General features: G+C 47.2%; 1 protein-coding gene across 1 annotated transcript in view; it reads right to left on the minus strand.

Moving 5' to 3' along the window:
• The window catches only part of SLC35F1 (solute carrier family 35 member F1), a 237,409-nt gene extending 225,856 nt beyond the window's left edge, over window positions 1-11,553 (minus strand). Inside the window, exon 1 of the mRNA XM_057423596.1 lies at window positions 11,123-11,553. Coding sequence (XP_057279579.1) covers window positions 11,123-11,328 — 206 coding nt within the window. The 5' untranslated portion in view covers window positions 11,329-11,553. The remainder of the gene's footprint in view (window positions 1-11,122) is intronic.
• Window positions 11,554-17,044: the final 5,491 nt, after the last annotated feature.

Here is a 17,044-nt window from a genome sequence, read left to right on the forward strand (position 1 = left end):
CATACCACCTTGCCCCTGTGCTTCTAGATTAAGTCCTCAAATGTCCTGGATTCTATTGAACCTCTTCAATGGTCTTCTATGATGGGGCTTGGCCTTCTATGATGGGGCTACAGAACTGATGGACAGGGGTAGAGCAGTTGATGTCATCTACCTGGACTTGTGCAAAGCATTCGACACTGTCCCACATGACATCCTTGTCTCTAAATTGGGGCGACATCAATTTGATGGATGGACCACTCGGTGGATAAAGAACTGGCTGGATGGCCACACACAAAGAGTTGTGGTCAATGCCTCAATGTCTGGCTGGAGACCAGTAACGAGTGGTGTCCCTCAGGGATCGTTGGTGGGACCGGTCTTGTTCAACATCTTCGTCACTGACATGGACAGTGGGATTGAGTGCGCCCTCAGCAAGTTTGCCGATGACACCAAGCTGTGTGGTTCAGTTGATACGCTGGAGAGAAGGAATGCCATCCAGAGGGACCTCGACGCACTTGTGAGGTGGGCTGATGCCAACCTCATGAGGTTTAACCATACCAAGTGCAAGGTCCTGCACCTGGGTCAGAGCAATCCCAGGCACAACTACAGGTTGGGCAGAGAAGAGATTCAAAGCAGCCCTGAGGAGAAGGACTTGGGGGTGCTGGTCAATGAGAAAATGAACATGAGCTGGCTTCAGTGTGCGCTTGTAGCCCAGAAAGCCAACCGTATCCTGGGCTGCATCAAAAGGAGCGTGACCAGCAGGTCGAAGGAGGTGATCCTGCCCCTCTACTCTGCTCTTGTGAGAACTCACCTGGAGTACTGTGTGTGCAGTTCTGGTGTCCTGAACATAAAAAGGACAGGGAACTGTTGGAACAAGTCCAGAAGAGGGCCATGAGGATGATCAGGGGACTGGAGCACCTCCTGTATGAAGACAGACTGAGGATGTTGGAGCTGTTCAGCCTGGAGAAGAGAAGGCTGCGTGGAGACCTCATAGCAGCCTTCCGGTATCTGAAGGGGGCCTATAGGGATACTGGAGAGGGACTCTTCATTAGGGACTGTAGTGATAGGACAAGGGGTAACGGGTTAAAACTTAAACAGGGGAAGTTTAGGTTGGATATAAGAAGGAAATTCTTTCCTGTTAGGGTGGTGAGGCACTGGAATGGGTTGCCCAGGGAGGTTGTGAATGCTCCATCCCTGGCAGTGTTCAAGGCCAGGTTGGACGAGGCCTTGGGTGATATGATTTAGCGTAGGGTGTCCCTGCCCATGGCAGGGGGGTTGGAACTAGATGATCTTAAGGTCCTTTCCAACCCTAACGATTCTATGATTCTATGATTCAAAGATGCCATATCCACCACCACCACAAACTGGACAAAGAGTATACTGTCAAAAACCTGCTGGTGAGTGCTAAAACCAAAGCAAAGCACCTTTGGTAGAAGAACGTGAAGAGAAGGCAACAGAGCAAGGTCTCCAGGGCTAAGCACAGGTGTTGCCTGCTCTGGACAAGCTGGACCACACTTCTGCAAATGGTGATCACTAAATTCCAGAAAAATAGTAGTTTCTTCTACAAAGCAGCCCCCTCAGCACACCAGGCACTCAACAGAGGGGTCAGGTATCCAAATCTAGCTGGAAGTTACCTGTGCACATCAGGTAGGTCATGCAGCAAAGTAGGCACTTGAGTCTGATCATTACATATATTGGGTGCCGGCTCTTTCCCCACCACATTAGATGAAGCTTGGAGACTGATGGTACTTAAGCCACATACGCAGCCTGATGAAAATCATCTCTACAATATTAAAGTTTTATTTCCTTCAAGTATCAAATCCCATACCCATGAAAATATTTCCCAGCTCCCTCCTCAACTCTTCACAACCTACTCGCTATTTGCTGTCCTTCCTCACTTTCAATTTATACAGAAGAGTCCCTACAGACCTCAATATACTGGCAACAGGGAGTTAAAACAAAAACATAATCAAAAGTATTTCATGTCTGTAGCAGAGAGAGAAAAGGAAAAGAGCAACAGGAAAGAAATGCTCAGTTTCATTATGGCACTCAGCTTCCAGTAAGAACAGATTTCAGAAGGTAAAAAGCCTAAATCAGGCTGCAGAAACCACTGAAAACACAGTGGCTCCATAAAATACCTGGACTTAGGATAGCCAAAAGGTAATTAATTTAATTTTATTAAGTATTTTCCAACATTTGTCTGATCATCATAGAGGGGGGGGAAAGCAAAGATCCACACAGAAGAATCTTGCACCCTGGTAAAAGAAAAAAAGAAAGCATACGATAGGGTACAGCTTATGCCTTATCCATCTTGAATTATTAGGCCCTTCCTGTCAGGCCTCCACTTCAAGAGTTAGACATCTAACTCCTCTCTTCAGTAAAAGGCAGAGATAAGTTCCATGGTTTCTAAATTGTAGCCATCACTCTCATTCAGCCAATATACCCCAAACTTCCCCTTCCACTGAAAGCATCTGAGCTAGCAGCCCCAAGGCTACATTAAAGATCTGGATTTTAGTTACTAGGTGGGATATATCCAGGAGTGGAGCTGTGGAGCTCTCTTCCTCTTCACTGAGGTTGATGAAGTACCAAAGCAGGAACAGATTCTGGTATCTCCCTCCAACACTGCCGATGGCTTCCTCTCCATTTCACCAAATGGCAGGAAACATTTATCATAGACTGGTTTGGGTTGGAAGGGACATTAAAGATCGTCTAGTTCCAACCCCCCTGCCATGGGCAGGGACACCTTTCCCTAGACCAGGTTGCTCAAAGCCCTGTCCAACCTGGCCTTAAACACTGCCAGGGATGGGGCAGGCACAGCTTCTCTGGGCAACCTGTGCCAGGGCCTCTCCATCTTCATAGTGAAAAATTTAATCCACACTTAACTGATTTCCACATCGGGTCACATCAAAACATTTGCCAAATGAGAAAAGTAATGAGAATGAATGTGGCACGGAAGACAGCACCATTTTAAAATCAATGCAGCCCAATAACAGACAGTGAAGCAGGCTTCTGAACACACGTGCAACAGTTTCTTTGACAAATGACCACCAGAGAGGGCTAAGTAATGGCCATCACTATAAATGTTTCAAATTTTGGTTTCATTTTGTCACCACTTAACACTGGCTCACAGGTTGCTATTAACATTAGGGCCTGGGAAGTAATAATTATGGTTGTGTTACTGATAAGAAATTACCTCATTTATCTGTATTAGAGATGCAGCAATCTGTTTCAAGCATAACATGCTATTGTAAATGAACACCTTGAAGCCGGAAATGCCTTGAGAGATGAGCTGAACAAAAAAAGCATCTTCTTGTCCCGAACTTTCAATTTTCAAAATTTTGCATTAGGACAGAACCACAACCTTTGAGGTTCTTCATCTCAAGAGGACATCACAGTCCATGTGTTTGCAGCAGCCCTCAGGGATGCAAAGCAGAGCACAGTTAAACCTGATCTCCAACATAAGTTGTTCCCATCACTAGACTACCATTAAGTCTTACTTGCTTTCCATCCAAAAAAATCTAGTCTGGACATAAGAAACTCTGCTGAACATGCAGTCTTGAGAAACCCAATCCTTCTTGCCAAGATTTTGACTCATCTCCATGTTCTGACAGGAATAAAAGTTACAGCAAACAAGAAGATTCACTATAGGCCTCTAAGTTCCTACAGGCTGCCTCAGGTCAGACCTGCCTGAAGGTGAAGCATTGTCTTCCACATCACCATGGGAAAAGGCAGTGTAAGGAAGCAACTGACCACCACACCAAGGGAAAATGACTGTATCAGCTGCAAACAGAAGGCTGGCTTAATAAGTGTCACAATTTCTTATGGTGGCACCCAAATGGTGTCATTTGTGGACAGACCTTTCTTGTGAGACCAAGGGTCATCCACCCTGTCTAGGAAATTATCTGGCTAGCGCCATGTACCATGGCACATCCCAAAAAGCAGGCACACTCTCTGCAGAGGTATGGCATGGTATTGCCACACAGGTGCTTTCAGGGAGCACTGCCAGGATGCAGATTCTCCCTCCTCTTGCTCTTTAGTTCCAGCCACCAGGAGGAGAATGTGATGCATGGGGGTCAAACCTGCTAACTCAATCACTTGGTGCCTCTAGGACAAAATGACAGAGAGTGAATATTTATTGAAGAATGCTTTCTTAAATCACAAGAGAAACCAAGTCAGAGAAAGCTGAAAGACAAGCTTTGAAACTGGTGTGTTTTCAGCAAAAATCCCAGAGGGACAGATGACAGATATAAATAAGCAGAGACAGGTAGGTTAGGCGGTTCACAGCATGAATTTCACAACCACCAATACGTACACACTTTGCAGTCGTAGCAATTTACAAGTCCCCATACTGCTATTCTTGCAACAGGTGATTTCGGCTGAGTTTAAGCTCAGCTCACAAGCCTTTGAGCACGAGCACTCTCTTGTTGTTGGGTTTGGGGGGTGAATTTTTGTAGTTTTTTTTAAAGTTAAGCTTCTTTAATAAGTTATTTTTCCTAAGCTTTCCTGGTAATTAGCCCTAATTGGTATTCAAGTGCTGATCTGTAAGGCTATCTGCTGACTTTAAGGAAGGGAACACCTCACTAATAGACCCAGTGTTTGCCTCTGCCTGCAGAAACAATCTCGATAAGGACAGAGACTCCAGCCATCTCTAAAGAGACAGAGCCACAAAGAGTTCTTATGATCAGTGCTGGCATCTGGCCTTCCCCTCATTAGCACATTAAAGCTGCTCTGTCCATTCCATAAGAGCCACTCTGTCCATTCCGCTAGCTTTCTCTATGGAGCCATTTACAGTGCTGCTCCTTTGAAACCCCCTAGTTCAAGAGGCAGTAACCCCTTCCCAAAGCCCACGGCACAGCCAGTGTCAAAAATTCCCACTTACAGACACCCAGTAAGTACCAGCCTTCTGAATGTCATAGGTAGACAGAAGACACCCACATATTTCGTCTTGCCACACTGACCCTCCTAGGAAAAGTCTCTTCCCAGTCCCAATCAGTATGTCCGCTGTCAGGTTCAGACTGCAGTGCATTTACAGTATCACTATTTCAGACGAGGACCAGCAAGGCTGCTACCTCCTAAGACGCAAATTCTCAGGAGCAAAAGCAAGGTGAGGGGGACAATTTTTCATCAGTTGAGTTCTAAATCCTCTGCTAGGATGCTTTCCTATGGGCAGATATGACCTTCCCACTTCCCCGACCAAAAAGAATAGTACTAACAGGCACAAGAAAGACAACCTAGTTGCTTGATCTATGCTATGAACTCATTTTCTTTGATTTATTTCAGAATGTTATGAGCATTTTTACCTAAAAGGAGAGCTACAGCTATCTGAATTGGGCTCAGACTCATTCTTCTACAGTCACTGTTATTCTGGGTGGACTTTGAGAAGCTATTTATACTTTTTGAGAATAAAAATCCCAAAGGAAGCCAATCCTTTTGTTTTGAAGAAGAAAGCAAAGCAACTGAAGGTTATGAATACTCACTCTTTTTTTGGATTCCCAAAATGGTATGTTTGATCCTTGACTTGCTTTTCATTAAGGAAAAATGCCATAAATTATTTGATTTGTTTGCCTCTCTGATCAGTCAACTGAAAGACGGTATTGCTTTGGGGCAACAAAATACGTTACCTCAATTTCATTATTATTCAGTTTCAGGTTCTTTTTAAGTATATAAACTCCCTCTGCCTGATTTTCTATGTGGATACATGTTATTAGGAAAAAAATCATAGGGTTATAGCTTTTGATACTTGCACTGTCATTCAAACAGCTCTCATTTCTGAATTTAGTAGCCTTGACACACAATTCAAGTTCAAAGTTAGTCAGCTAGTGGGACAAATTCTTCCTCAACTCCATTATTAGGGATGAATTTGGCCTGTAGCATATTAAAAAGGCAAAAGTTTCACACAGACTGTACTCAAACAGCAGGCTTTCTGACAAGAAGAATCTAAACTGGTTTTCTTCATATAATTTTGCTCAATAAATCCCTACCTAGCTTAATGAATTAAAGTTATTAGCAACATTCTTTTTTCTTTCTTTTCCTAAGAAAAGAAGTGGCAATTAGAGCATACACTGGCATTATGCACAAGGCTGAAATTTATTGGATAAAGTGAGTAAGTGAACAAAGAAGTACAGAAAGACTCACACTGCTCGAGAGACAGCTTTCACAATTCACTAGGACAACTACAAATCTATTTAAAAGATGGCATGGGACTAAGTGCTTCATATTACTCTTACTCCATTTTTTCATATCAAGTTGAATAAGCCTCTAATATTCTGATGTGATTTTTAGGAAACTTCTGAAAAATACGAAGCATATGAAGATACCCTTGAAACAGCAAGATAAGGCATGGCTAGATCTTATTCCTTAAGAAAGTACTATAAGATAGAAGTGGGTAAACCCAGAAAACTGTATGTGCCATCCAGCTTTCTCATCAGGGAAAGCAACACAATAGCAGAGCCTCAGATGTTACTTTGGAGACCTGAGTTCATTGGTGAGGCTATGGTATTTTTTGTTTACCAGAATATTCACATTTACTTAGGTAAAATAACTTTGTTACACTATCCAAACATATTAACTTATTTCCTTGGAAAAACTTCATTTCCCCTCCTTGTCCTGATGCCTAGGACTAAAGAGATCATGCCCACGTCCACAGTCATCGGCTGGCTCTCATTTAGATAAATAATTTTTAAGAATTCCCCACAGAGATCATGTGGCAACCCGTTCCCCCTGTGTTTCAGCAATGTTTATTCTCTGCGCAGTTCCTCTGCAGAGGTGATGACCAGTCTTTCCAACAAGAGATCCATGCTTCAGAAGTCTTCAGGGGCCACTGGCAACATTTGACAGGTGATTCTGTGCTCTTGAGCCTTCAGGTCAGCTAGGGAGAGCAGGGAAGGGACACAAGATCCCTTCTGTGCTGGGAGACAGACACAGAACAAGCGCTGACCCACCAACAGGTACCTCTGAAACAGGCAGCTGCTGGGGTGGAGGCACGGAGAATCGCAGAACTCCAAAGCACATGATTTTCTCCTTTTATTCTTGCTTCCTGCTATAGGTGGGAGGCAATGAGGAGCAGGTGAGTCACTGCTCATCAAGTGGTCCTCTGCAAGCAGAGTTGGTGGAGTCCAATTTTGTCTTTGCAGAGGCTGTGTGGAAGCAAGCAAGCAATCAAACAGCCAACACTGTTCTTTCTCTCCCTTGCAATGTAGCAGGGTAGGGTCAGCCAGGGACAAGGAAGGTACCAGGCAGCACCCTGCAGTTGGGATTCATGGACCATGGGTGTGAATCACAGGTCCAGGAGCGTATTTGCAGTATGTAATCTGCATTTCCTCTTAACGCAACAGCAATTCCAAGCCATCCTTCCCAGACTTCAAGGATAACAGGAAGCTTGTTCCTGTTGCAGCAGGTCCCCTTCAGGACCACTGGCAGCTCAGGATTTATATCCAAACTGTTCCAGTAAATCCCACAATTTCATCAAGCATTTCCTGTCCTCCATGATTCTGACCCTTCAGTTCTGTGGTTTACTTTTCTCTCATGGCCAACTTTTTCACAGAGCTCAGTGTTTGCTGCGATCACTGAAACAGACTGTTACAGTCCACCAGCTCTGCTTTCAGTATGTTCTCTTTTCAAATACCCTGTGGAGGGGGGTGTTCCAGTGTTTCTCTATTACCTCAGGATCTATTGAGTGAACAGGGAGGAGAGGTTGGGAGGTGAAGTTAAGATACGCTTTCATAGCTTGTAAAGCAACTTTAAGAGAAGCCTCTGAAGGCAATTAAGGAATCACGAAGTGCCTGGATGACCAAACTCTTACATATAAAGTGAGAGAGAAATGATGCTCAGTTTCTGCCAGCGTCTGTGCCCATTCTCCTGCTGTCGTATTTCCTCCCTGACTTGTCGCTGGGGAAAGGCTTTTTAGCAAGGCCCATTGTGATAGGATAAAGGGTAATAGTTCTAAACTAAATGAGGGTAGGTTTAGACTACATATATGTAAGCAATAAATTTTTCACAATGAGGGTGGTGAAACACTGGCACAGGTTGCCCAGAGAGCGCTGGGTGCCCCATCCCTGGAAACATTCAAGGTTAGGTTGGATGTGGCTCTGAGCAACCTGATCTAGTTGAAGATATCCCTGCCCATTGCAGGGGGGCTGGACTCAGTGACCCTTAAAGGTCCCTTGCAACCCAAACCATTCTATGATTCCACCAGCTACAAGCAGGTTTCTGTTGTCAAGCTTTTTGTTTTGTTCATCTTCCTGAGAAGCCCCCATTTTGTCTAGCAGAAAACAGACGTACAAGAGCTCAACCCAATGAGTCAATCAGAGATCTTTCACAAATGGGTCTCAAGCAAATAGCGCACAAAATGGTAGAGATAGCACGGAGAAAGTGCTACCCTATTCTAGCAGAACAGCATTAACTGAAGAAGCCAATGCTTAGTTTGTTCTGGGCTCCTGCTTCTTTAGGAATATACCACATATATTTCTTCCTTTCCCTTACACATTTGCATGTTATTGTTCCCACAGAAGATGAAAACATTTTCATTGTGTGAGCATCCATTTCACTGTGTCACTTCACTCTATCAACAGAAATATTGCATGAAAGCCATGACCTTACATGGGCTGTATCATTAGATCCCATGTAAAGACAAAGGAAACCTAACTCAGGCAGTATTTCCCCTGATACAGACTTCTGGATGTGCTGAGGATTCTCTTACACAAGGAAAAGGCTGCTTTAAAACACCACAGTAACAAGTCTTCTCCCACTCCACAAATCACATATATTTGGAAAAAAATGACTTTCATTTCATGCCTGAAGAGGAGAAAAGAACATGTTCATGAACAGGTTCATGAGGGCCAGAGCACCTCTTCTATGAAGACAGGCTGAGAGACTTAGGCTTGTTCAGCCTGGAGAAGAGAAGGATCCAGGAAAATCTTACAGCAGCCTTCTAGTACCTGAAGGGGGCCTGTAAGAAATCTGGAGAGGGACTTTTCATAAGAGTTAGTAGTGGTAGGAGAAGAAGTAATGGTTTTAAACTGACAGAGGGTAGATTTAGATTAGATATTAGGAAGAAATCTTTTACTGTCACATTGGTGAGGCACTGGCACAGATTGCCCAGAGAGGCTGTGGCTGCCCATCCTTGGCAGTGCTCAAGGCCAGGCTGGACGGGGCTTTGAACAACCTGGTCTAGTGTGAGGTGTCCCCACCTATGGCAGAGGGGCTGGAACTCAATGATCTTTAAGGTCCCTTCCAACTCAACCCAAACCATTCTATGATTCTGTGAAAAAGTGACAGGGCTCCTGTTCATTAGGGTGCTCTTCTGGGCAATGGGAGATCTCATTTCTAGATTCAAGTTTGTGAAACAGACAAAGATTTGAACTTCGGTCACTGGAGCCAATTTCTATCCTTTCTCCCTTAAAAAAAAAAAAAAAAAACAACAAAAAACTCTATATTCTCATTTCAATCATTTATCTAAAATAATACTTACTTGACTCTTTTCTATGGCTGAGAATCATATACATGCATAAGCATGGTAAATGCTTGACCTATATGAATTAATCCAACATCTTCTAGCCATGAAGACCATGGTCAACTTGATGGCTCCCTCACTATTACCACCCCTGAACAGGAGTATATGTTGCTTCTTATCTGATCCCCTCACCACATCTTAATCCCTTTCTTACTGCCCCTGAGAAAACTTCTTTCCTCTAGTGTCTTGTTTCAGGATGGACACACACCTCAGGATGACCAAGCAGAAGGAGAGCAGGATTTTGCAAGCACACGACAGCCAAAATGACACAAGACAGCTGGGTTGAGGAATTGAGTGAATTTGACTATGGTGAGAGTTACTAACATGCATGTATAAGGAAATGTATAACTGAGCTGAAGCAGCTCTTACTTGTTTAAACTTCTTTTCGATCCTGCTCATGCTTGAATAACAAAGGATAAATATTTCCTCCCTTACTGATGTGTTTGAAGATCCTCCTACAATGGTTGCAGTTAATTAGCTGCATCTAACAGCAGTGATCTGCGAACAATCAAATACCTTCAGGTATCTATAACAAAGATAGTAACAATCATAATTTCCTAATGTTTAAAGGCTTGAAAGAGTAAAAGACATTCACCTTCAAAACTAGTGTATCCAGATAGAACAGCCGTTTTTCTTATTAGCTTATAAATACATGTGTCTGATACTAAACTGGGGACAAAGAGGCCGGCACTGATAGGCACCATCACATTGCTGCCCATAACCCTGCAACCGCTCTATTCAGCACATAAAAGTCACTGGGCAGAAAGGGATAGCTTCAGCCGGCTTTTCAGGCAGGAGCGCCTTTTGGAGAAGTGCAACCGGTTAGGCTCTGGATAGACAAGTTTTATGGCAAAAACCTCAGCCCTAATCAAATGTAGTGCAAAAGAATCAACTGGCAAAGAGCGTAAAGGATTTGAATAGGGTGGTTCCAGTGTTTCCTTGTGCGTTCGGTGATTATTTACCCCTAGCACCTTGCGCTTCCCTCGTTTTGCGCTGGCAATCCCGAGCCGCACGCACAGGCGAGGGGACAAGCCACAGTCCCGCCGGCAGCCCGCTCCCGCAGCCACAGCATGCTGCCCGCGACACCTGATCGGGTCCGGGCAAAGCCCGGCTGCTGGCGGACCCCGCCGGGACGAGGGGCGCCCCTTCCCTGCCGCCCTCCCGCCCGGCGCCGCCGTTCCAACTCTCCACCACCGGTCGGGCTGCGGTACCGGCTACGTGTGGTCCTTCCTCCCCGCCGTGCCCCTGGGCAGGGAAGCCGAGACAGGCGGGAGGCGCAGGGGCCCCGGTGTGGGGATGTGCCTGCGGGCAGGACAGGTGCGACCAGCACCGGCCCCGGAGGGGAAGGAGGGAACGGGCCGGAGCCGCCCCTCACCCCGCCGCCTGGGAGGCAGCAATGGGCCGGGAGAGGCTCCGCGCCACCGCCCCCTGCCTCCGCGGCTCCTGCGGGGAAAGGCGCTGCCCGCCCGGCGCAGCAGAGCGAGCCGCTCTGCCGGAGCCTTCGTGCCCACGCCGCCGAGGGGCCGGGCCGGGCCGGGCTCACCCGACGGCCGCCCCCGGGACCTGCGCTCCCCGCGGCGAGCGGCGGCGGGGCGGAGAGCTGCGCAGAGCCGCCCGAGCACATCCCGGCCTCACCTGTTCAACACTTTCCTGATCCTCTGGCGCACGCTGGAGGAGGGCGCGGAGATGCCGCTCCTGCCGCCGCCGCCGCTGCCGCCCTCCGCCGGCAGGTTCTCGATGGTGGCCACGACATGGCTGGGCTGCGGCGGGTGGTGCGGCGACGGCGGCGGCTGCGGCGGCGGGGGATGGCGGTGGTGGCGGTGGCGCTCGGGGGAGAGCATCGCTGCGGGGCTGCGCCTCAGCGGAGAGCGGGGCGCATCCCGGCGGGAGGGCGGCGGGGCGCTGCTGCCGCCGGCGCTGGCTCCCTCGGCTTCCGGGCAGCGCCAGACCCTCGCCCGCTCCTCCCTCACTGGGCTGCCATGCAGCGAGGGGCGGGCTGCCGCCACCGCCTCCAGCGAGTGCCGCTCACGGTCGGCGAAGTGGCAGCAGTTTGGCGACCCTCCTCCTCCTCCTCCTCCTCCCCACACCCCCAGCGCCCAGCCAGCCGGTGCCTCCCCCCAGCGGAGCCGCCGCCGCTGCGCCGCCCCGATCTCCTTTGTTCCCGGCTCGCCTCCGCCCCGCGCACCCCCAGCGCACGGCTCCCGACCCGACCCGACCCGGCCCGGCCCGGCCCGTCACGGAGGCGGCGGAGTCCCCTCGGAGCTGTGTGTAGCGGCGCCCGCCCCTGCACTCCGCGGCTCCGCCGGACGAGCGCGGCGGAGACCGCCAGGGGGCGCCGGTGGCGGCGGCAGCTCCTCCGCCCCCCCAACGCAGGGCGCTCCCCGGCGTGTTGGCGGTCGGTCGGGATTCGGGGGATCCCCGGAGGAGCGGTATTCGGGAGGGGGGGATTCGGGATGGGGGGTACCTCCAGGCAGGCTGGTGCCGCCGTCCCGTCCCCTCCCTCTGGGGCGGCAAAGGGAAGGCAGGATAGCGCTGCTTATCCCCAAACTTTCCCTCATTAAATAGCCGCTGTTTTTCCTCTGGGGTGTTTAGCAGACTTTGTGGTGGGTTGTTTTTTGGTAGTCCACTGACTGTTGCCTACAGCCAGGCAACAGGGCACCTCCTCCTCGGCTGGCCGGGAAGGTGCGAGCACTTCGGAACTGCCACCCATCTGCCCTCTGAAACGTGGTGTGGCCTGCATTGGCTCCAGTGAATTGGAAAAAGGCAATAAAAAATGCTCCGGGCCACCACCCCTGCTCTTACACTGCCAGGGAAGCCCGTAAGGGACCGCAGGAGGGATGGCGGCTGCCACCAAGTTCAGAGCTCCATGCATTTTCTTCAGGGATGGGGCACTTCAAGTTCATGCCAGGGTGAAGCTTGTAACAGAGTGTTGTGTGAGTCTCTTTCAAATACGGGACTGTCTCTCAGAAGATGTGGTTTGAATGTGGGTATAATATTTCATATTCTAAAGAGTAAGATATTTCACTTTAAAAATTGAACTGGGCTCGGAGGAGGTGAAAAGTGTCTGTATCTTTTACATTGACCGTGTCTCTTTGAAACCTATTACATGGTAATTTTGCAAAGTCCTTTAAGTGAAATAAATTTAAAATTTCACCTTTTCCATTCCATTGTTCCCCCTACACTTATTTTTGTGAAAGACCCCTTCCCTACATTCCTGTTTGTGTGAACCTCATACAGAGCCGTGAAGGTGAGAGGAACATTCTTAAAAGGCAGGGAAATGTGGTTCTAAAGCTGTGGAGTGTCCCCCAGGGAAATCAGATGGATGTAATACTCAAAATTACTTTTGCCTTTTTTTTTATGACTAGATTTCAGGTCGGTGATGTCTGTTTATAGGAACTATTCCTTTTGCCAGTATTAATGTTTAATATGTCGGTTTACTCTGAGTACTTCAGCAGCCTCAGTCTAACAGGTCTGCAGACGACATCCAGTGGAGCATGTTGCTGTACCAGAGGAATGCTTTTGAAGATGGGGCTTGATCACTCGAAATCCTCCAAAGTTCATTCTCTCTTCTGGGCAAAATTCCAGCTGTTTTCAGCATGAACCGAACCTCAGTTGAATCAGATTATGCTACTACAAGATTCTCCTCTCTCCTATTCCCCCCCATGGCAACCACATTTCCCTAAGAGGAGAGATGAGCTTCATTCTCCTTGACAGCTCCTGGAAGTGGAAGGGGCAGAGCCTCCAGAGCCACCGTGTCTGCAGCTGGGGCACTACGAGGATATAGGTGGAGGGCTGGCTGCTCCATGCAGCCATCACTGCTGTGTGCCCTCACTGCGTGGGTCCAGCCGCAGCACCTTCAGCTCACATGCTCACCTCTGTCCTAGGTACCTCCAGCACCCATGTGCTAACACTTCCATGCCTGTCATTAAACGTGGTGTTTCTCCAGACTGCAGCTGGATGATGACTGCAAGTATTCTGGAAATACTCCCTGTGCCAGTGTGAGAGCGGTTGGGTAAGAGGGGTGTTTGCTTCTGGGCGCTCAGTGACCATTTCAGACTAACCTGGCAGTTGAGTGGATCAGAACAGTATTTGTGTAGCTTTATTCCTCCTGATTGAACCAAATGGATGCATACCTGAAGTCCAGTTTTGCAGTCTGCTGATAAATATTGGGGGGCTCTAGGGAGCTCCTGTCCTCGGGATAGCCCCCTTATTTGGCAGCCCCCTTTTTACCGATGTGGAGGGAAACTGTCGTGCCATGGAGACAGCCCTGCTGCCGATGTGACAAGTGGATTTCTTGCACACGCAGGTCTATCATAAATACGATGCCAAACGTTTGCTGTGTCCAATAAAATTGTTTACTTTTCACTTTGTCTCAATATCATACCTCATGTATAGCATTACACCATCCCATAGCTTCGTGTGTTTAATGTTGCAGTTTATCCTCACTGTTTTTTTTCCATGATTAGACAAAATTACTGGGAGGAACAATTATTCTGGACGTATTCTGTTCAGTAATATCAGCAGTTGACTGCATCATACAATCACCAGTGACTGATTGGGAGCAGCATTTTTTAACATTTTAATAATTACTCAAGATGCTGTTCGAGTTGCTCAGTATCCCACACAGTCTGAGCACTCAGCCTGATTCTCTCCAGGGATGGTGAATCCACCACTTCCCTAGGCAGCCTGTTCCAGTGCTTGGCAACCTTTTCAGTGAAGAAATTTTTTCCTAATATCCAGTCTAACCCTCCCCTGGCACAACATGAGGCCATTTCCTCTCCTCATAATGCTTATTACCTGGGAGAAGAGACCAACACCCGCCTCACTACAGCCTCGCTTCAGGTAGTTGTAAAGCATGATGAAGCCTCCTCTCCAGCCTCCTTTTCTTCAGCTACGTAACCCCAGTTCCCTCAGCGTTTCCTCATAACACTTGTGCTCTAGATCCTTTGACTTCATTGCCCTGCTTTGGACACGCTCCAGAATCTCAATGTATTTCTTGCAGTGAGGGGCCCAGAACCAGGCACTGTATTCAAAGTGCAGCCTCACCAGTGCTGAGTACAGGGGGACAATCACTGCCCTGGCCCTGCTGGCTGCGCTGTTTCTAGAGTAGGATGCTGTTGGCCTTCTTGTCTGCTTGGGCACTCCACTGGCCCATGTTCAGCAGCTGTTGACCAATACCCCCAGGTCAGCCACTCTTCCCGAACCTGTAGCATTGCGTTGGGTTGTTGTGGCCCAAGTGCAGGACACAGCACTTTGCTTTGTTGAACCTCATACCACTGGCCTCCACTTCTGTCCTCCCACTGGCTCCTCACTCCCTTGTAGCACAAGCAAGGAGAAGCACCCCAGCTGTGTCTCACGAGGGGTAGGAAGGTTGTGGGCAACAATGCCTATTTTTCTCATGCATCATAAAAATGTTTTATATTTCTTGTTAGTTGCATGAGGGAATATACCAACTGATTGTAATAATTTTTGCTCTTGTAGGGGAATATTTATGCACACACAAAGAGACAGGGAGAATTACATTGCAATACCATTGGAGCCTGAATCCAAGCAGCTGAGTTCATATAAAAAAGTACATTATACAATACAGAAAGGGTAAAATTAAATAGAGTTTATTCATTTCCATCACCTGGGGTGAGCAACAAGTATGAATGCCTTAGCACAAGGTTCACAAGCAGTTCAGAACCAGAACATCTGCAGCAGCTCAGTTTCTCTGGAGGAGGATGGGGAGAGCTCCTGTCTCACTTATGATTGCCTCTTCTTCAAGATTTCACTTGCTTCACTGCTGCAGCTATCTTTTCAGCAGAGTTCGTAGTAGCCATGCCTTCACCAGCAGATTTTAGGCAGTTGCAAGCGTTTCATACTTGTCCTTCTCCTAATTTGTGTAAAAATAAATGAATCCTGCAGAGGTTAATTAAGAAGTGTATTAACTTTCCTGCCTTGCTTGTAGCATAGGTCACTAACAGACTGAAAACCTCAGGCTGGAAAGAAAGCTGAATCTCAAAAGAAAGCAACAACAGCTCATCAGCTCAGAAAGCTGCAGGGAGGCAGGCTGTTATTTCCCTCGTCAATATTCAATACCAAAAAAGCAAGCGTGAAGAAGTCCCTAATATCCTAGCAAAAGAGAAATGAATTTGTAATAATCATGTGATGCTATTTTTTCCGCAGCCCAATAGCATTTTCAATCCAATTGTTTTTTTCAATATTCCACTTTAAAGTTACTTGTATTTGTTTTATTGTGTGCTTCCTCTCCATCCTCATTACATAATTGAATGTCAGTTATGTGCACTCTGATTTAAGTGCCTCTACTTATCCAGAAACAAAAAGTTTTTAAAATAACCCTGTTCCTCTATGGAACAACAATAACCCTTTTCAACAGTACCCCTCTCACTGTTCAGCAATCAGAAAACGTGATACACAGATGTGAAAAATCAAACCAATTCCCCTTGAGACTGAAGAAACAAGTCTTGAGAAGTCCTTTCCAGAGGGAATATGACAATCTAATACTGGTTTATTTCTTTACTTCTCCATACTGTTTACAGAAAACACTCAGTCTTGCAGACTTAGTTCACTCCTGCATCATCCCTAGCTCTCGTGCCCACACTTGGGAAACCCTTTGCCTGCCATGTGAAAAGGGCACTGCTCTGACTGATGCCTCTGGAAGGTCAGGCTGCAGAGGAGGGCTCTTCTCTGCCTTGGGACCCAGGGAGCAGGTCAGAGGCACACTTTGACTCTCAACTTGGGAAACATTTTTCGGGTCTAACACAGTAGACTTAGCCATTCTCTTTGTCTAGGAGCCTTTTTCCCTGCCTTAGGAATAAGCCTTGCCCTTGTCCCTCCTGCATGCAGAGCTATCCATATATCTAGGTGCCTTATGGTGAATTAGGCATGCTAGCCCAAGGATAACTAGAAACTGACTTCCTAAAATGGGAAGGGAGACACACTTCACAGCAGAGGTAGTTTATTAGTCCATTTGCAAGAGATAACCAACAGTCTGCCAAGCAGAGGTTTGCAAGAAGGAAGTTGCCCTTGGATAAGAGCCATTTCACTGCTCCAGTTTCATCACACAGCTTCAATACAGAGGTAACTCAGTGAAATGTAGAGGCCTGCAATGTGTAGGAGGTTGCATAAGTTGATCTTGAGGTCCTCTTGGCCCATCACTCTCTTGAGGTGAGAGGACAGAGACACACTGCCAGACTCCAGGGTGACAGAGCAGTTTTGCTGGACAAGAATTACATTTAGAAAAAGGGTTTCAACATCTAAAGCAATTCACATCAGAAGAACAGGAGTGCATTTTGTCAGGCAGGAAAGCCATTAGACAGCCTATGGAGTAATTAAAGGGGCTTCCCAAACAGCAAATGTGCTAAACTCTAGGGAAACCCAGCCATACATATTGTATGCCTTAGTGTTATTATAACACATTTCATTGAAAGACTTTTGTCCTAGTTAATAACGCTTCACTTTCAGAGGTCTCTGGGTTTCTAATTACTGCTGTCAAAGCTCCCAGAGGAAACAAAACCTAAATCAAACCTCTTGGAGGTGCAAAGAAGACCCCAA

This window comes from Pezoporus wallicus, unplaced genomic scaffold (genome assembly GCF_028554395.1).
Source record: "Pezoporus wallicus isolate ANWC-B61680 ecotype Strahan unplaced genomic scaffold, APGP_CSIRO_Pwel_v1 contig_8806, whole genome shotgun sequence".
NCBI classification, from domain to species: Eukaryota; Metazoa; Chordata; class Aves; order Psittaciformes; family Psittacidae; genus Pezoporus; species Pezoporus wallicus.